This window comes from Neoarius graeffei, chromosome 23, assembly GCF_027579695.1.
Source record: "Neoarius graeffei isolate fNeoGra1 chromosome 23, fNeoGra1.pri, whole genome shotgun sequence".
Classification (NCBI taxonomy): domain Eukaryota; kingdom Metazoa; phylum Chordata; class Actinopteri; order Siluriformes; family Ariidae; genus Neoarius; species Neoarius graeffei.
In genome coordinates, this window is record NC_083591.1 from 4,920,017 (window position 1) to 4,942,054 (window position 22,038).

Consider the following 22,038-nt stretch of genomic DNA (forward strand, 5'->3'; position numbering starts at 1 on the left):
GCAAAGTGGAGATTCTTCAGCCGTCTCTGGTATAGCGTCTAGACAGTAGCCGAGAATAAAGATGCCTCATTCATGTGCTGCGTTTAACTGTACCAACAGGTTTACCGTCCAAACGAGATCACATGGGATTACCTTTCACAGGTGAGACTGGAAAAATACTTTTCATTGTATTTGGTCATTATAACGCAATTTTACGAACAGATTTTCCTGACTTTGTGGCTAATATGAAGTCTCGCGCATAATAGCCGCTCGGTGAAACCTGTCTCCAAACAACGAAGTATTTCCTTCGTAACTACGCTGATAACACTTTGTGTTTTTGTCAAACATTGGAGCTTTGTATTCATTCTGAAGGTTTATTGTTATTAATATTGAATAAAAAGTAACTGGGATATATCATTGTTAATTATCATTCAAATTTTAGGTAAATTATTTTAATTTGCATCTTATACGGATTTTATAAGGGAAATACGGATTTTAGAGGTTGGTTATACAGGTTTGATTGACCAAAGGTTGACACGTATGGATAAGGGCAACAGAATCATGTCGTGAATGAAAAACCGTGACTGAGTTCAGCACTGTCGTAAAATTCTCCCGAAATATTTTACGACATTTGTGACAGTTAATGTGAACCATACAAAAGAAAAATACTATGAATGTCCAAATGAAATGAAATGCAAATTCACCACAGATATTTACTTCTCTGATTTTAATGAAATCTAATAATCTATAATTCGATACAGTGGTGCTTGAAAGTTTGTGAACCCTTTAGAATTTTCTATATTTCTGCATAAATAAGACCTAAAACATCATCAGATTTTCACACAAGTCCTAAAAGTAGATAAAGAGAACCCAGTTAAAGAAATGAGACAAAAATATTGTACTTGGTCATTTATTTATTGACGGAAATGATCCAATATTACATATCTGTGAGTGGCAAAAGTATGTAAACCTCTAGGATTAACAGTTAATTTGAAGGTGAAATTAGAGTCAGGTGTTTTCAATCAATGGGATGACAATCAGGTGTGAGTGGGCACCCTGTTTTATTTAAAGAACAGGGATCTATCAAAGTCTGATCTTCACAACACGTGTTTGTGGAAGTGTATCATGGCACGAACAAAGGAGATTTCTGAGGACCTCAGAAAAAGCGTTGTTGTTGCTTATCAGGCTGGAAAAGGTTACAAAACCATCTCTAAAGAGTTTGGACTCCACCAATCCACAGTCAGGCAGATTGTGTACAAATGGAGGAAATTCAAGACCATTGTTACCCTCCCCAGGAGTGGTCGACCAACAAAGATCATTCCAAGAGCAAGGCGTGTAATAGTCGGCAAGGTCACAAAGGACCCCAGGGTAACTTCTAAGCAACTGAAGGCCTCTCTCACATTGGTTAATGTTAATGTTCATGAGTCCACCATCAGGAGAATCCTGAACAACAATGGTGTGCATGGCAGGGTTGCAAGACAGAAAGCCACGGCTCTCCAAAAAGAACATTGCTGCTCGTCTGCAGTTTGGTAAAGATCACATGGACAAGCCAGAAGGCTATTGGAAAAATGTTTTGTGGACAGATGAGACCAAAATAGAACTTTTTGGTTTAAATGAGAAGCGTTACACTTGGAGAAAGGAAAACACTGCATTCCAGCATAAGAACCTTATCCCATCTGTGAAACATGGTGGTGGTAGTATCATGGTTTGGGCCTGTCCTGTTTTGCTGCATCTGGGCCAGGACGGCTTGCTGTCATTGATGGAACAATGAATTCTGAATTATACCAGCGAATTCTAAAGGAAAATGTCAGGACATCTGTCCATGAACTGAATCTCAAGAGAAGGTGGGTCATGCAGCAAGACAACGACCCTAAGCACACAAGTCGTTCTACCAAAGAATGGTTAAAGAAGAATAAAGTTAATGTTTTTGAATGGCCAAGTCAAAGTCCTGACCTTAATCCAATGGAAATGTTGTGGAAGGACCTGAAGTGAGCAGTTCATGTGAGGAAACCCACCAACATCCCAGAGTTGAAGCTGTTCTGTACGGAGGAACGGGCTAAAATTCCTCCAAGCCGGTGTGCAGGACTGATCAACAGTTACCGCAAATGTTTAGTTGCAGTTATTGCTGCACAAGGGGGTCACACCAGATACTGAAAGCAAAGGTTCACATACTTTTGCCACTCACAGATATGCAATATTGGCTAATTTTCCACAATAAATAAATGACCAATTATAATATTTTTGTCTCATTTGTTTAACTGGGTTCTCTTTATCTACTTTTAGGACTTGTGTGAAAATCTGATGATGTTTTAGGTCATATTTATGCAGAAATATAGAAAATTCTAAAGGGTTCACAAACTTTCAAGCACCACTGTATTATGACGTGGTTATTTGTACACACACGTACCTGATGTACGCAGCTTCCCTGGAATTTCATAAACAATAACACGGCCGGATCACTGAGGGGATTGAATTAGTTTTGTTGGAACTTTACTTATGTAACTCTTGCTTAATTACTATTAAAATAGCCTCAATGAGGCTGGAGCTCATACCAGCCTATTGTTGTGTGTGAATTTGAAATCTGATCAATCCTGTAGGAGGAGTCGCGATTTTCATAAAATTACACGTGACCCCTGTGTAGCCACATCCATGGTAGATGGCACCACTTGGTGAATAACTCTTGCTGGAATATGTCTTTATGGCCCTTTTCCACTACCCTTTTTCAGCTCACTTCAGCTCGCTTCAGCTCACTTCAGCCCGACACGGCTCGCGTTTCGACTACCAAAAACCAGCACGACTCAGCTCGCTTCAGCCCTGCTTAGCCCCTAAAACTCGCACCATTTTGGAGTGGGGCTGAAGCGAGCCAAACCGAGCTGAGTGAGGCTGGGGGCATGAGCAGACACTCCCCTGTGCACTGATTGGTGAGGAGGAGTGTCCTCACATGCCCACACACGCCCCGCGAGCGCGCTGGGATCTGTAAACACCGCAAACCCGGAAGGAGAAGAATTACGAATTACGAGAATTTCTGAAGCCTTATGCGCCTCGCCTCATCTATACGCTCTTGCCAGTATCTGTCCGCGTTGTCGGTGACAACAAGCCACAGCACCAAGACCAGCAACACTAACGACTCCATGTCCTCCATGTTTATTGTTTACTATGCGGGTTGTGAGACTACCGCTTAAAAGATCACTGATGTCACTGTTTGCGCTGCTTAACGACATCACCTGAAGTCCACCCACTTTCGCTAACTCCACCCAATGTGTCCACCCACTTCCAGCCAGCACGGTTCAGCGCAGTTGTAGTCGAAATGCAACCCCAACAGCCCCGCTCAGCCCGACTCAGCACGGCACGGCTCAGCCCGACTCAGCCGCGTTTGTAGTGGAAAAGCGGCATTAGAGTCTTCTGGGTGAGTTTCAGTGAAAACATCCTAGCAGTTTATGAAGAGTAGTGTTTAACGTGACGAGTCACCCAAACTTTTCAAACACCCATTAAATTGTAAATATGACAGGTGACACCACCGTCTTGACAAATTTTATACACATCAACCTGGAGAACATTCCATATAAGTTTGATCAAAATCTGATCACTCCTGTAGGAGGAGTAGCTATTTTCGTGAAATTGCACGTGACCCCGTGTAGCTGCATCCATGGTAGGTGGCACCACCTGGTGAATAACTCTTGTTGGGATATGTCTTTAGAGTCTTCTGGATGAGTTTCAATGAAAATGTCCCAGCAGTTTACAAACAGTAGCATTTAATGTGACGAGTCACCCCAAAAAATTCAAACACCCATAAAATCGTAAATATGACAGGTGGCACCACCATTTTGACAATTTTTATGTGCAGCCACGTGAGGAACATTGTAAGTTTGGTAGAAATCTGATCGATCCTGTAGGAGGAGTAGTGATTTTTGTAAATTGTGGATGGATGATGGACGGACGGACGATGCGTGATCGCAAAAACTCAACCAGCCTGACCTGCAGCCAGATGAGCTAACAAACCATAAGTGAGTTCGACACACTTGTAAAATTCCTCCAAAGTATTTTACAATATTTTTGATGGTTAATGTGAACCATACAAAAGAAAAATACAACGAATGTCCGAATGAAATGAAGATTCACCAAGTGGTGAATTAGTAATAACACCCATTACTTCTCTCCTGCTATTACTACAGCCTCCTCTAATATATAAATATTACGAATTTCATTCGTAAATGTCTGTGGCACAGATATTTATTTTACTGAGGTATTTGATCGCCATTTCTCCGATTTCGATGAAAATCTAACAATCTATAATTAGATATTATGATGTAGTTATTTTTACACACGCACCTGCTGTACTCGGCTTCCACGGAATTTCGTCAACAATAACAGGGCCGGATCACTGAGGGGATTGAATTAGTTTTGTTGGAACTTTATTGATGTAACTCTTGAATAATTACTACAAAAATGGTGGTTTTTCAACAAATATTCAACTCATCCAATCAGACAAGCAGATGTGGATTTGACTTGTCCGGACCAAACATTTGGTTGTCTCGGACAGTCGGACTACTATTGACATTGAGCCCCGAGTCATTCTTTATTACATTAAAAACCTGCTGTTAGAAAAACTTTCATTCAAAATCTGAAAGTTGGCCTGAACTTAAAAAGCTCCACCCCTTTCTCCAAATTCACCCAACTGCATTTGCATACTGCAACATTACTGGCTGGTGTATTTTATGATGCAATAATCCTGATTCAATTGTAACTCAGGTTGTGTAAAGAAGTTCTCTGCACTGACAGCTTCACCCTTTGATCAACCTGGTGACTAAAACGCATTCTCACAAAAGGATTTAATCCCAAAAACACATTTTAGGGTGACTTTCAAAGGCAGTGTAAGGCTTTGAAGGGAAAACACACACACATACAGCAGCGTACATCCTCTCACACACTGCTGTCAAACAGAAAGCTCCGAAAAGCAAATATTAGAGGAGGCTTTAGTAATAGCAGGAGAGAAGTAATGGGTGTTATTACTAATTCACATCGCATATGGAACGCATGCGGCAGAGTCATGCACGAGCTCCTCTGAGAACCGGAGCTCATCATTATCCGGCGCTCATAACGCATATTTAACACCTACATCTCAAGATGCACAGGAAACATTTCTGTCCGTAGATACTGACGGAGAGCAGAGATTTATGACCGTTCTTGTTGGACTGGATGTCTGAGTCGCGTCAGTCATCACAGAGGAAATAGAAAATACATTAAATCTGAGATCAAGCCCAAGTTTTATGTCATTAGTTGTCAGATACCAATATGCAGGATCGGATGATTGAATCCCACTCTACAGTCGCAAAAATTAAGAAGAAAAAAAAAAAGAATCCAAGATTATACCTGCAGGCAGTGTTCAAGGTGTCTCTGCTTTAACGAGGGACAAAACGAAGACGTAATATGAGACAAACTCGATTTATTCAGAGTTCAAACTTCAGCGTACGATGACCACGTCTTAATTCTCAACTGAAATATTTTGAACCAAAATGTCACCATCAAAAGAAGACCAAACACAGGAGTTATATCTTACAAAATGTTTTTACAATACGAGCGTACTGCTTTACGAAACAGTAGAAATGCAGCTGTGATGAAGTCTCCATCCTGATTGGTCATGATGGGTTGATTAATTTTCTATAACAGCACCTCCGACAATGGAGCAGGGGATTTATAATAATAATAATAATAATAATAATAATAATAATAGTACAATTTATTTCTTAAGACAAAGACATAAGTTACAAATATTAAACGGCTAAAAACACATAGGCTAAAATATCGGCTAAAAACGCGATATTTTTGAAAAAAATTATTAAAATGAAGAAATTGTTATTACAAAAAAAGAGCAACATTTATTTTCCTATTCTTTATCAACTTAAATGTTACTTTTGTTAAATTTAAAAAAAGTTTCATATTCTTAATAACCAACAATAATTATTTACCCACATTTGTAAAGGTTGGAGTAAAATACACTAGCTTTCAACCTAAAACATTCCTTTTGTTAAAAGTGAAAAAGTTCATAACAAATATTCCTTTTCTTGATAAACCTTTATAAACATCTGTACTGTCTGTAAAAAGACAGCTCTGATTTCTTATTGAATCAATTTGTACAGTCAATGCAACAACCACTCTTTCCCATTTTACTTTTTTTTTGTGAGTTTTCGCAGCATTAGAGCTGTGTTACTTCCACCTACATTGAAGTCCCAGGATTGTATTATATTGTATTGCACCCTCTACTATCTAAACAATGCAATTACTATGAGGAAAAAAACTAACTCTGTGTCTGAAATCACTTCCTACTCACAATATAGTGGACTATATAGTGAGGACGCCATTTTGTAGTGCTGTCCGAATGTATAATGAGGATTATTTACACCCTATATGGTCCACTCAAAGTATGCATCATGAAAAGTAGTGTATAACCGATGGTCACTAACCAAGCAATATATCCCATCATGCATTGCAGTCGCGCTGAAAGAAATCAAATTAAAAGTCTCAAATTTGATTTAAAGGAGAACTGAAGGCAATTTATCATCATCAAAATTCTATTTATCTCATTTTATTAAATATTGGAATGCATTTTTGATCGCTATTTTGTCGCTGCTATAGCAAGTTATGAGTGTTTGAAATATGCTCTGTAATATATCAGTCCAGATGTCAAAGCAACGGCCGTAAACGAGATTTGTTGAGACCTGTGCGAGACATCGTAGGATGGAAGTAAAATGTACAGCAGAAATCAAAGTCACCAACATCTGCCGACGTTGTCAAAAGACGCGCGCGCCCTCTTTCGAATGGTGATGTAATCAAGCCGGAAGTTTTGTTTGTTTTGATAGCAATCAGGAAAGTTTGAAAAAAGTAGGCAGTAATTGTCATTTAAACTTGTTTTTGTGCAATACTTCGTTTGGAAAACAGTTTTCAAAATGGCGGCACTGACACCTGGCTGACACTTCACGTTTTGAAGTCTCGCACAAGTCTCGTGAAGATCGCGCGGATAAGCAACGCCTGCCGTGGACCAAACGAACTAAATTCAACATGGCTAAAAACCAAATAGGCTGATAAGTATAATATTGAATTGCAATTAGTTGCCAATACGAGTCACGATATAAGGTTACTAAAACCGAAAACGTAATTGAATAACACGTTAATTAAGAAATAAAGCAAGTTTAAAAATGACTTCAGTTCTCCTTTAATAAAAAGCAGCAGCAAAGAAGAAAAAGTATTCAGCCTTGATTTAAAAGAACTGAAAGATGCAGGTACTTTGTATTGATTGTGGGAAATGCGCTCAGTATAATATGGATTTATCACAAAAACACCTGCATGTATATATTATTTTGAAAATCCACCAGCCGACTGATCTGGCACGTTTTAATTGTGCCACAGTAATGACGTAAATACCAGCGCAACAGACTAGTGTCGGAAAGTCTTTTATTTTTTATTAATGAGCTCACTATAGGGGCGGCACGGTGGTGTAGTAGTTAGCGCTGTCGCCTCACAGCAAGAAGGTCCTGGGTTCGAGCCCCGGGGCCGGCGAGGGCCTTTCTGTGTGGAGTTTGCATGTTCTCCCCGTGTCCGCGTGGGTTTCCTCCGGGTGCTCCGGTTTCCCCCACAGTCCAAAGACATGCAGGTTAGGTTAACTGGTGACTCTAAATTGAGCGTAGGTGTGAATGTGAGTGTGAATGGTTGTCTGTGTCTATGTGCAGCCCTGTGATGACCTGGCGACTTGTCCAGGGTGTACCCCGCCTTTCGCCCGTAGTCAGCTGGGATAGGCTCCAGCTTGCCTGCGACCCTGTAGAAGGATAAAGCGGCTACAGATAATGAGATGAGATGAGATGAGATGAGATGAGATGAGATGAGCTCACTATATAGTCCTCTATATAGTAATTCCCTATATAGGGAGTAGGGAATAGTGAACGAGTGAGCGATTTCAGACACAGCATAAGAGATTACACAGCCTGATAATAATTGTGATTCATTTTCTATTTCGAGTCATCATACATTTTTATTGTCGCATGATATATCGTTACATGTCTACTGTAATGTAATGCATGATGTCACACTGTAAGTAATTCCTATTTGTTTTCTATCAAGTGAAAAGCAGAGCTCGACTGATTATAGCGATACAACTTAAGAACTAATTTGCTTCATTGACATTCTGTGATAGTCCATTGCATTACTATAAACTCATCTCATTATCTCTAGCCGCTTTATCCTGTCCTACAGGGTCGCGGGCAAGCTGGAGCCTATCCCAGCTGACTACGGGCGAAAGGCGGGGTACACCCTGGACAAGTCGCCAGGTCATCACAGGGCTGACACATAGACACAGACAACCATTCACACTCACATTCACACCTACGCTCAATTTAGAGTCACCAGTTAACCTAACCTGCATGTCTTTGGACTGTGGGGGAAACCGGAGCACCCGGAGGAAACCCACGTGGACACGGAGAGAACATGCAAACTCCACACAGAAAGGCCCTCGCCGGCCACGGGGCTCGAACCCGGACCTTCTTGCTGTGAGGCGACAGCGCTAACCACCACACCACCGTGCCGCCACAACATTTTCTTTACTAGCTGTAGTGCAAGAGGAATAAAACATACCAGGTTCTACTGCTACAGGAAAAAAAAACAAAAAACAAAACAGTAACACCACTTCAACACACCAAGCCATCATTTATTAGTTTCCTTTTATAGCAGGACACGGAGCGTTTCATTTATTTACATGCTAGTTTGTACAGTAATACACCGTAAAGCTATTGTAGCTAGTCATGACATGGCTCACACAAAATCTCGTCCTCTCAGTGTTTACTGCGCTGTCTTGCTCATTATATTTCTCTATACATTTTTACTGAGGTTTTTTTTTCATTCAGTGCTTTTTATGCGTGCTAGCTAACGCACAAATTTAAACTCAGCCTCACAGTATGCCCTCGGAAAGCACACTGAAATCAGCAGTCCTGATCTACTTCCTGTTTTGCGGTGAGTAAAAAACTAGCATCTGAGATTCCAAAAACCAAACCTGTGCAAGTCAGAAGCAGTCGTATTCTCTCTCTCTCACACACACACAGCCTGAATAAACTTGGCTTTTTTTTTTTTATTGTGCACCTTCACGGACTTCAGATTTCACCGTTTCTGATGGAGGGCCTGAGGCGTGAGTCAAAACAGCAAATGTAGATGTCAGAAACAATAACTTCGACTTTGACTCATACCTGAGCTATGAAACTCATTTTTTTGTTTTCCTCGGCACATACAGGAGTCTAAATGTATCGAGCCTCCGCGAGGTCGTGATGGATGGGGTGAAAAATGCAACAGACATCGGAAGAAAAAAAAAAGGCCTCCATTTGTGGTCCAGGTTTGACACAGAGTTGTTGCAGGATTTATTTTTGTAGTCTTGTGTCAAACAATTTGCACACTTTATTTCATCACCAAAACATGAATAAAGTTCATTCGGATATTGTATTTTACGGACAGAATTTCTTGTTTTCGAGATGTGATTAGCGATTCGCCTTCGACTTTGGTCCATACCATAACTTGCTCATTATTTAGCATGATTTACAAACTCTACCTGCATTACCTGCATTTTCAATATAACATTTGTTTAATTAGAATTACCTAAAGTCGTTTTATCTTAGCCTCAGCTAACGAACTAACACAAGCTAACATTTTTCATACTCTGCTTGGACAATATTACATCACCATACTCGCAAAACTGGACAGAAAATCGATGCTTACATTTCAGAACGCGACTAAACCTATTAAACTAGCTAGCTATAGTATCAAGACAAAAAGCTAGCCATCACTAGCTACCGTAGCTTCTTTACTTTGCTTAACACATTTCATTTTAAACATAGGACCAACATTTTCATCGTTAATACAAATATCAATTAAAACAGTACAGAAAATATTGTCTATACAATACAGTAGCTAACAAGTTTTAAAAGGTTTAGCTAATTAAAGTGTTCAGCTGGTATACTTACAGTGGTGCTTGAAAGTTTGTGAACCCTTTAGAATTTTCTATATTTCTGCATAAATATGACCTAAAACATCATCAGATTTTCACACAAGTCCTAAAAGTAGATAAAGAGAACCCAGTGAAACAAATGAGACAAAAATATTATACTTGCTCATTTATTTATTGAAGAAAATGATCCAATATTACATATCTGTGAGTGGCAAAAGTATGTGAACCTTTGCTTTCAGTATCTGGTGTGACCCCCTTGTGCAGCAATAACTGCAACTAAACGTTTCCGGTAACTGTTGATCAGTCCTGCACACCGGCTTGGAGGAATTTTAGCCCGTTCCTTCGTACAGAACAGCTTCAACTCTGGGATGTTGGTGGGTTTCCTCACATGAACTGCTCGCTTCAGGTCCTTCCACAACATTTCCATTGGATTAAGGTCAGGACTTTGACTTGGCCATTCCAAAACATTCACTTTATTCTTCTTTAACCATTCTTTGGTAGAACGACTTGTGTGCTTAGGGTCGTTGTCTTGCTGCATGACCCACCTTCTCTTGAGATTCAGTTCATGGACAGATGTCCTGAAATTTTCCTTTAGAATTCGCTGGTATAATTCGGAATTCATTGTTCCATCAATGATGGCAAGCCGTCCTGGCCCAGATGCAGCAAAACGGGCCCAAACCATGATACTACCACCACCATGTTTCACAGATGGGATAAGGTTCTTATGCTGGAATGCAGTGTTTCTCCTTTCTCCAAACATAATGCTTCTCATTTAAACCAAAAAGTTCTATTTTGGTCTCATCCATCCACAAAACATTTTTCCAATAGCCTTCTGGCTTGTCCACGTGATCTTTGGCAAACTGCAGATGAGCAGCAATGTTGTTTTTGGAGAGCAGTGGCTTTCTCCTTGCAACCCTGCCATGCACACCATTGTTGTTCAGTGTTCTCCTGATGGTGGACTCATGAACATTAACATTAGTCAATGTGAGAGAGGCCTTCAGTTGCTTAGAAATTACCCTGGGGTCCTTTGTGACCTCTCCGACTATTACACGCCTTGCTCTTGGAGTGATCTTTGTTGGTTGACCACTCGTGGGGAGGGTAACAATGATCTTGAATTTCCTCCATTTGTACACAATCTGTCTGACTGTGGATTGGTGGGGTCCAAACTCTTTAGAGATGGTTTTGTAACCTTTTCCAGGCTGATGGGCATCAACAATGCTTTTTCTGAGGTCCTCAGAAATCTCCTTTGTTCGTGCCATGATACACTTCCACAAACATGTGTTGTGAAGATCAGACTTTGATAGATCCCTGTTCTTTAAATAAAACAGGGTGCCCACTCACACCTGATTGTCATCCCATTGATTGAAAACACCTGACTCTAATTTCACCTTCAAATTAACTGCTAATCCTAGAGGTTCACATACTTTTGCCACTCACAGATATGTAATATTGGATCATTATCCTCAATAAATAAATGACCAAGTATAATATTTTTGTCTCATTTGTTTAACTGGGTTCTCTTTATCTACTTTTAGGACTTGTGTGAAAATCTGATGATGTTTTAGGTCATATTTATGCAGAAATATAGAAAATTCTCAAGGGTTCACAAACTTTCAAGCACCACTGTAGCTGGCTAGCTAGTTGCTACAATTGCGAGCTAGTTCTGTACAGTAGTTTGCCTTGACAATGCTACATTACCGAGCTAAACTAACTACTGCAACAAATGTTTTAAGAAACTGTAAATCTCTATATCTTTTTTGCTAAACAGTGGATAAATGCGTAACACATTTATTTTATTAAAAAAAGTCTGCTAACTGTCACAACAACCACTTGACATTGGCTAAATTCAAGCACAGGAAACTTTACTAGAAAAGAAAACCAATTAAAATAAAAGTTTTAGTGACTAGATAGTAACTTGACAATGCTACATTACTGAGCACATCCTGTCTTGATCATGTTGCTGAAGCTAAAGCTAAAACTGAGTGTCGGACTTGTGCTCATTTGTAAATAAAAATATGACAATTAATAAACAGAGCAAGAATGAAAATGTTACTGAAGAGTATTTTGTTGTCTTTGGTAACTTTTTAGTTCATTAAAGAGCGTACTGACTAGCATAAGAGCTGCTTGATAGCTAGCTAGCTCTATATTCTTCCCTGACTGCTAAATTCAACCTGTGGAAGATAACCTGTAATCAGAAATCAGACTGTTAAATAAAACAATAATGAAAATGTTAGCGACTCTAGGGTGACCAGACGTCCCGGTTTTACCGGGACAGTCCCGATTTGGGGTTGTGTGTCCCGAGTCCCGACAAAAGTCTGTAGGGACACGGATATGTCCCGGTTTTCGCCACTCGCGACGTTTGCGACTGAGCAGCGTGGGAATCATTACACAGCAAAATCCCCAGTGTTGAATTAACACCCAGAGTGTTTATAGGTCCAATTGGACCCAAATTAACTCTGAAAGTGTTAATTCAACACTGAGGAATTTGCTGTGTAGCGGAGAAAATGTCTGCATTTACTATTTTGATGAATTGACAGGAATTGCAAACTTTCCTGCTTACTGCCCCCTGGCCCTGTGGCATGGGTGTTTATTTAGCCACATTATTCCAGACAACAGAACGTGTTGCCATGCAACAATAAAATAAACATTAACTGGCGCGAATGTTCTTTGTCTAGCAGCTAGCAGCAGTAACACCGCAGCAATTATGCCGAAAAGAAAATGTACCTTTTCCAAAGATTTACAGGGCACCTACCCCTTCCTCCGAGAGGTGCAGAACAATGCGCAAAGCCTACTGCACACACTGTAAGTGTTCCTTCTCCGTTCCCTATCATCACATCTGTTGTCTGATTTTCTTACTTTAACTGAATTGTGATAGAAGTACATGTAGATAACAAGAAAACACTTGATTATTCTCTGAAATGTTGATAAAAGTGAGCTTCTACAAAATGATAAAAGCACCTGTCTGAGCCATGGTTTGAGCCGGCGCATGTTTACATCAAAACGCGTGTGTGTGCACGAGTATCACGGTCACGCGCAAAGTGTCCCGGTTTTAGACTCGGGAAATCTGGTCACCCTAGACTAGACAGTATTTTATTTGTAATAGGTTTAGCTCAGGAGAGAAGAGCATACTGACTAGCAGCTAGCTAACTACTCTCTGACTGACAGCTAGTCCCAGTGAGTACTTTGCTACATTAGATGTAGTGCGATATTATCTGGCTTACAAAAAAAAAATCCTTTGCTAGTCCATCCATTATCTGTAGCCGCTTATCCTGTCCTACAGGGTCACCGTCAAAGGCAAGCTGGAGCCTATCCCAGCTGACTACGGGTGAAAGGCGGGGTACACCCTGGACAAGTCGCCAGGTCATCACAGGGCTGACACATAGACACAGACAACCATTCACACTCACATTCACACCTACGCTCAATTTAGAGTCACCAGTTAACCTAACCTGCATGTCTTTGGACTGTGGGGGAAACCGGAGCACCCGGAGGAAACCCACGCGGACACGGGGAGAACATGCAAACTCCGCACAGAAAGGCCCTCGCCGGCCACGGGGCTCGAACCCGGACCTTCTTGCTGTGAGGCGACAGCGCTAACCACTACACCACCGTGCCGCCCCCTTTGCTAGTCTGACTTAAATATGTCTTAACTCAGCAGTCGCTAACATTTGCTACATTTGTTCCATGTTTTTCCTCATAGTCCATTCTGATTAGCATCATTACGGCTCGCTAGCTAGCTCCATTTATTGCTAGCTTTGCTCCCATCTTCCTTACTTAAGCTAAATATTCAAAGAGGAGGAAAACATCTCCTTGGTAATCAGAAAAATAACTATTTAAAAAATTATTAAAAATGTTACTGAATTGATGGTATTTTGTAATTGAAGTAGCGCAATAAAAAGCACACTGACTAGCATGATTTATGCTAACTTGCTCCATATTCTGCACTAACAACATTATTTTAGCTAAATTTAGCTGTCGGGGGGGAAACAAATTTGTTAATTTGTAATCAGAAATTTGATTAATAAACAGAACAGTGTTGAAAAAAGTTCGCAACTAGGTGCAATTTAAGATTTAGCATGTGGACGAACAGATAACAAGCTAACTTAGAAGCTTGCTGCATACTTTCCTGATGCAGCATTATGACTACGTTCAGACTGCACCCTGAAACGACCCATATCCGATTTTTTTCCCCATATGCGACCTGTATCCAATTTGTTATTGACAATCTGAACGACACAGATCCGATTTTTTTCACATGCGACCCAGGCCGCTTGGATATGTGGTCCTAATTCCGATGCATATCCGTTATTTTCACATGTGACTGCAGTCTGACCGGACAGGTCGCATTCATGCGACCGACACGTCATCAACAAGAGACAAACGTCACTATTCTGCGTTGGCTAATCCCGCCTCTTTGGTGGAAAACAACATTTGTACAGTTTTCAGAATTTAAATAGACTTTTATAGAATTGATCAAGCTAATGGTGGATTTGGTAGGGACCTGGATGTTGATCTGTTAGCCTGATTAAATAAAACAGTTTCTATAACTGATTTATAACTTAAACCATCCTGTATTACAAGATTATAAGATTGTTCTGGAAATTTCCAGTAATTTGACACCTTCGGTCTCATTAGTCTGCTGCCCACATTAATCAGATTATTGTGTGAGTTCCGCCGCCGCCACAAAAACCACATCGCCAGGTCTCGCCTCATCTCCATGCTTTACTTGTAAACTTGAAGAGTGCGCTTTTTTTTTTATGTATTACGTAGATGTGCTTATTACGTGTCAATTTGCGCATGCGGGACACTTTTGGGTCGTTTTCCGTTCATATTGGAGATCGCATACAAGTCTCATATAATTGGTAATGTGAACGGCCTAACAAAAAAATCGGATTTCACAACAAATCGGATATGGGTCGTTTCAGGTTGCAGTCTGAACGTAGTGTAATTTGTTTCACACATACAAAATGGTTCTTGGGATAGTTAAAGGTTTTTGGATTTTATCCGGAAGCTTCTGAAATGAAGAAATGTTACTGTCGGATCCCACATGGAACGTTTAAGGGTTTGAAGAATTGTTAATGCTTCTAGTGTTACATTTGTTTGTTGTGCTGATGTTGTTGTAAATTATATATACCGGTAACAATCCAGAATTGCTATATGAAAGTATATTGTAAAAATGATAATTTGCGTATGGTTCAGCTATTTAGATTTGTCGAGCTGACTCACCTTGCCGACGTAGAGAGGGTCATCTCCTGTGTACTCCTCCAGGACGAAGAACTGGTTCCATACCCAGTTCCTCTTGTGTCTGTGGAGTACTGCGTCCTCATCCTCGACTCTGAGTGGTGCGTCTGGCTCTGGACTCAGACGAACCGAGTTCAGCGTCATGGCCCAGCACGTCCCCACCCACTGGACCAGCACCAACACACTGAGTGCCGTCAGTCCACTCCAGACCCCACGGCTCGCCCTGCTCATGATGTGGGCCAGAGGAGAAAAATGAAGGGTGAGGAAAAGTCAATTCGGGGTGACAAAGAGGCACAAGATATCCAGCAGTGGGCGGTTTGCTTGGGAGTTCGTTCTCTGCGTGGAAAGGCAATGGAGACCAGGAGCAGCAGTGATTGATGAGATGGACCACAGGAGAACTGGATGTTGATCACGGCTGAATCAGGAGTGCCAATCCTGAGAAGGCAGAGAGGAAAAGAATGTGTGAGGGAGAGGGAGAAAAAAAAAGAAAGAAAGATTTGCAACGGGTTCCGGCAGTTACTTCAGAGTCAGGTCCTAGAAAGACATGGCGTCAGTTGTGATGTGCTGATTAATGCAGTAATATCTGTCCTGGGACAGTGCTGAAAAATGTGACCAATTTGGTGATTTCAATAAACAAGTTGACTCTGAATCAACTCACTTGAAGGAAGTGAATCAAATGCATCATGTGTTTTGGTTTGCAGCATTTAATTTTTTTTTTTTTTGTCAATGTGAGCTGCTAAACTGAGCCAAAGCACAGAGCTGTAGCACTGCAGGAAATGCAACATGTTCTATAGATTTGAACATGAAATTATAGAGTCCCAACTCCGTGTTCATCCATGCAGTGAAACTGATTCGACTCTGAATCAACTCAGTTACAAAAAGTATATCAAACATGCAGAAATGCATAATTCTGGATTCTTGTCAAATAAACTCTGGATGTGAGACATAAACTTTCAAAAATTCTTATTTACATAAACGCCTAATCTTTTTTTTAATTATTATTTAGCACTGATTGCCTGTTCTCTGTGCTTGAGCAATTTGTTCGTATTTGATTTCACTGACAATTCGTAAAGGTTTGTTTAACATATTTCTGACCAACCAATGAAAATATATTCCAAGGACGTTTTCAGTCCGAAATGCTCCTCAGAAGATTTTTTGTTGCTTTTTGGTTCATTTAATCACATGCAGCATAAAACCAAACCAAAACTAACAGCAAATGAATCACAAGTATCAAATTTGCTCTGATTCAAATTCGCAATGACTAAAAATCACCACCACGTGTGCAAGAAGAACTGGGAGTAAACACTAAATAAATGATTCCATCATTATATATCTCATCTCATCTCATTATCTGTAGCCGCTTTATCCTGTTCTACAGGGTCACAGGCAAGCTGGAGCCTATCCCAGCTGACTACGGGCGAAAGGCGGGGTACACCCTGGACAAGTCGCCAGGTCATCACAGGGCTGACACATAGACACAGACAACCATTCACACTCACATTCACACCTACGGTCAATTTAGAGTCACCAGTTAACCTAACCTGCATGCCTTTGGACTGTGGGGGAAACCGGAGCACCCGGAGGAAACCCACACGGACACGGGGAGAACATGCAAACTCCGCACAGAAAGGCCCTCGCCGGCCACAGGGCTCGAACCCGGACCTTCTTGCTGTGAGGCGACAGCGCTAACCACTACACCACCGTGCTGCCCCATCCATATATATAATTTAATTTTCAACATTTTTGTGTATCACATGACATTTCTGCATGGTTGCTTCACTTTCTGAAAGTGAGTTGATTCAGAGTCGAATTGCTTTCTCAGAGATTCACTTGAAACAAAGCGAGGCCCCGTCTCTCAGAAGCTCTTGGTTGTATTGGTCATCACCATAGTGTGATCGTGTAGTCATGTGATCTCACTTGCCTAAAGAACCGCAGTGAGAATGAGAACACAAATAGGGTTTCCAAAAAAAAAAACCCACTAAAATTGAAAGCAGAAATTGAACTCACCCTTTTCCTGTATTTTTCCACCTATTCGTGTATTGAAAAGAGTACTGTCTTTGTTTGAAGCATACAATAATAACATTTTCATCACACCGGCCTTATTTCTTTATATATATATATATATATACACACACTAATATTGCTACACACTCAACTGTGCAAGATTAGACTTTTTGATGTTTCAGAGGAAGCAATGAGAAGTGTGTGAAATGCTGCGGGTGAGCTAACAGACACAAGAAGTGGAGCACATTTGTCTTAAGGGCAAAGTCCAAGAGAGAGAGAGAGAGAGAGAGAGAGAGAGAGATCAATTGCTGACAGCAGTAAAACAAATGTATGCCACTCTGAGTGCCCATATAGGAGGTGTCAGCTAAATGAAAATGCCTAATAGCAGAACAGCGGTACACCATTTCCGTACAGGACATTCGACGTCCAGGGAGATTTATATTTCCTTTAGCAGTACTTGATGAGATCAGACAGGGAAGAAAAAAAAAAGAAAGAAAGAAAGAAAGACAGAAAGCAGCCGCAGCACTGCTGCTCCCTCGCCGAGGCCTGGCTTTTACCTCACTAATAAAGAAAGCCTGGCGAGCTCAGACTGACCAGAGACATCTCAAGATGTCCATTATTGAGCCAGCAGAATTCCACAAGTCCGATTTTTACTTGAATACTGCATTTTTCACACAATGACTGTATTCTGTGGGAAACAGTGGTACATAGCTGAGTGTTTTGACCCAAATTATCTTATAAAAGGCACATTATTCAGGGAAGCATTGAGGCCTGGTCCAATTTGACCTGAGCTCTGAATATGCATTGAAAGGAAATTCAAAGAATATTTTCCCAAAAATAATGGAAGCGACTGTCTGAGTGGCGTAACGCGAAATGTCCATTTTATGATAGAAATCTGAATAAATATAAAAGAGCTCGTTCTGAGTGAGATGGTCCTGAAATCACAATTTCCTTCTTATTTAATACTGAAATTCAGATCCAAATTTTAGTTTTAATAAATCTGTTTAATGAGCTGTCTTGGAGGAGGTTACGCTTTCACCTCTGTTTGTTTGTTGTTCCCAATGTAACTCAAAAAGCAGTTAATGGATTTGGATGAAATTTGGTGGACAGATAGAGTATTATCTGAGGTTCAAGTGACGTGATTGTGATGTTGATAATATGTGGCTTGGCGGAGATATGGACTCTAATCTACCGAGTGGCTACCTGGTTTAAAGATCTGAAATAATCAGAACATACTAAAAAATATAACCTCTATCATTATTTTTAAAGATCTAAAACTATACTAGTTTAAAACATAATCCTTATCTTGGGAAGATCCTTTTTGTTAAAGTTCTAAAACTAATAATTCAAAATTTAACCCTTATTTTTAAAAATCTATTTTTAAGGGTCTAAAACCAAATTTAAAAAAATAATCTTTATTTTTTTTTTAAATCCTTATTTTTAAGGATCTAAAACTAAAATAAAAAATACAATCCTTATTTTTTTATATCTAAAACTGTAATAATTCAAAATGTAACCTTTATTTTTTAAAAAATATATTTTAAGAATCTAAGACTAAAATTAAAAATATAATCCTTATTTTTAAATCCTTTTTTAAAGATCTAAAACTAATAAAATTATAATCCTTATTTTTAATCATCATTTTTAAATATCTAAAATTATAATAGTTCAAAATATAACCTTTTTTTAATCCTCATTTTGAAGCTCTAAAACTAAAAACACACACCCTCAACATTCATTCGCACACTGAACTCAGGGTCTGCACATTTCACTTTACCTCGCTCATTTGCACTATTCCGCACTACCTCACCTTAACAGCTATTAGTTTATTGTTTATACTGTTTATTTCATGTTTACCTGCTATACCTCAAGTGCCATTGACTGTTTATTTTATGTCCTTTGCTCCAATTTATGTGTATGTGTTTGTGTAGTGGTTAGCGCTGTCGCCTCACAGCAAGAAGGTCCGGGTTCGAGCCCCGTGGTCGGCGAGGGCCTTTCTGTGCGGAGTTTGCATGTTCTCCCCGTGTCCGCGTGGGTTTCCTCCGGGTGCTCCGGTTTCCCCCACAGTCCAAAGACATGCAGGTTAGGTTAACTGGTGACTCTAAATTGACCGTAGGTGTGAATGTGAGTGTGAATGGTTGTCTGTGTCTATGTGTCAGCCCTGTGATGACCTGGCGACTTGTCCAGGGTGTACCCTGCCTTTCGCCCGTAGTCAGCTGGGATAGGCTCCAGCTTGCCTGCGACCCTGTAGAACAGGATAAAGCGGCTAGAGATAATGAGATGAGATATGTGTGTGTGTGTGTGTGTGTGTGTATATATACTGTATAATATATATATATATATATATATATATATATATATATATATATATATATATATATACACACCTGTGAGTGTTTAGTCTATGTCTATTTCTTATCTAAAGTGTTTATACTGTTTATATTGTTTAATTCAGTTATTCTAGTTTTATTTATTGCATTGCCTGTCAGAGAGGACTGAAATTTCATCTGTGCTGTATGTCGAGCATGTATAGCATATTTGACAATAAAGTTGACTTGACTTGACTAAAATTAAAAATATAATCCTTATTTAAAGAAAAAAAAACATCTTTAAGGAGCTAAGAATAAAATAAAAAAATAAACCTTTTTTTAATCCTTATTTTTAAAGATCTAAAACTAGAATAAGTCAAAATGTCACTTTTTTAATCCCTGTTTTTAAGGCTCTAAAACTAAAATTAAAACATAATCCTTATTTTTTATTCTTATTTTTAAAGATCTAAAACTGTAATAATTCAAAATCTAATTCTTATATTTAAAGATTAAAGATCTTCATTTTTAATGGTCTAAAATTTTTAAAGATATTAAAAGACCTAAAACTAACAATTTCAAATATAATCCTGTAACTGTTATTTAAAAAAAAAAAAGCACTGAATTTTATCTGAATCGATCTTAACGTCAGTCCTTAACTCCCAGGATTCTTCAGCAGGTCCAGATTTATGATCACGCTCATAACTAGGTACATTTCCTCTTAGCTTCACTGTATTTCCTGTAGCATGAATATATAAACAATAGTCCGGTCGATGACAACACTACACTACTTTTAACTGTCTTTGTGCTCACTGGGACAGAACAAAGCAGCCGTGACTCGTGACGTGGCGTCGTGCTTCATTAGCAATGCAAATGTGCAGTTCAGAAGCATGTAACCTTGGCTGAAATGACAAGATTCAAGTCACACAGCTGCGCCGAGCCTCAGGGTTCTGAGCACAGCTTACACATTCTTCAAACAGCCTTTTAAACTCCCAATCAAAGGAGTTCAAACAGAAATTGGGTCGAATCCGCCCTTGAAGCAGAACGCCTCATGCCTTCAGAATTCATCCTGATGTCATGAAGGATGTTGAGGCCGGGATGGTAATTCGCCATCTCAAGAAAACAGTAAGATGTGACACATCGCTAAGACGAGATCTGAACTCGAACGTTGATATCGAGCCAGATTATCAAAACAATGACATTTTTTTAAAGGAAAAACCCACACATCCTACTTTTTTCCATTTATAGTTACATTTCTTCTTATATAAACGAGTTAGCTCATGTTCTTGCTTGCGTTATAGCAGCGATAAACATCCGTTCCCTCACCAACCTGTCTTTTCTTTCTCTTGAGGTCAATGAGACAAAAGAACATAGCTTGTCATGTTACCAAGAAACCGCAAAAACACAAAGTCGTCCATCTGCGGGAAAACATACTGACCGACACTGGAGACTCCTTCCATAAATGAAACATCTCCTCAGAGAAAACTGCACCAATCAAAGGAAAAAAAAACCCTTCTTCATTATGACTCTCAGGCTCTCATCCACTGTACAAGTAGATGCGAATGAGCTGTTACTATAGAAACCACAGCACATTAAGACATATAAACCTGGGATTTGCAGCTGCACTCCTGTCAGAGCTGTTTTTCCAGGAAATGAATCAACGCCTCCTGACCAATCAGATTTGAGAATCCAGCCGCGCCGTGGTGTAGGTGTGTGTAATGGATGTGTTTGTGAAGAGCTTATCAGGACACAACAAATTCTTGTTCCTGTTCATCAATCACCGAGCGCTTCTGTCTTCCGCTGAGTGTTTGTTTTGTTTTTTTACTTCGGTGATGACAGTTTGCAATTTTAACACACATCTGATACATAAGAGAACATTACAACAACTGGAGTTTGATTTCTAAAATACTGTCAAACTATTGCTCAGCCACATTGTACCATTAATTGAAAAAAACTGGAGCAAAGAGCTACCATCAGCATTACTTTACACTCCACTCGATTAGCTTTCACTTGCTAGTTTCCTTTCCTGATTAGCGTTTACTCAGTAGTTTGTTGTTGAATATTGTGTTAGCGTTTGCTAGATCTGCTTTCACTCACTCGGCTTTGCTAAGTAGATTAGCTTTTTTTTACTGACTAGTTTTCTATCATTCAATAGGTTACATTTTTCTTGCTAGTTAGCTTTCGCTCACTAGTTGACCTTAGTTCAGTAGATTCGCTTTCTTTTCTTCACGGGTTTGTTTTCACTCTCACTTTAATTTATGTTAGCTTTTTTGCTTGGCTAGCTTTCACTTGCTAGTTTGATTCTATTTGCTAGGTTACATTTCAGTCTCTAATCAGCTTTTACTAACTACAGTAATTTGCTTTTTCCTTTTTTATGTTAAGATTTTGCGAGGTTAGCTTTTCACTCATTACTTTCAGTCAGTAGCTTTGATTTTTCTCTCTCGAATTAGCATTTACTCGCTAATCTACGGTACCTTCACTCACTAGACTAGCTTCTTTCACTCAGTTTTGCTTTTACTTTGTAAGTTT

At 39.7% G+C, this 22,038-nt stretch overlaps 1 protein-coding gene across 2 annotated transcripts in view; it reads right to left on the minus strand.

Moving 5' to 3' along the window:
* Positions 1–22,038, minus strand: part of cdh7a (cadherin 7a) — a 449,735-nt gene that overhangs the window by 413,973 nt on the left and 13,724 nt on the right. For both annotated transcript variants that reach the window (XR_009651290.1, XM_060905638.1), the window contains exon 2: positions 15,185–15,634. Coding sequence is in view for 1 of the 2 variants with exons in the window: in XM_060905638.1 (XP_060761621.1) it covers positions 15,185–15,430 (246 nt within the window). In the remaining variant the exon portion in view is untranslated. The remainder of the gene's footprint in view (positions 1–15,184; positions 15,635–22,038) is intronic.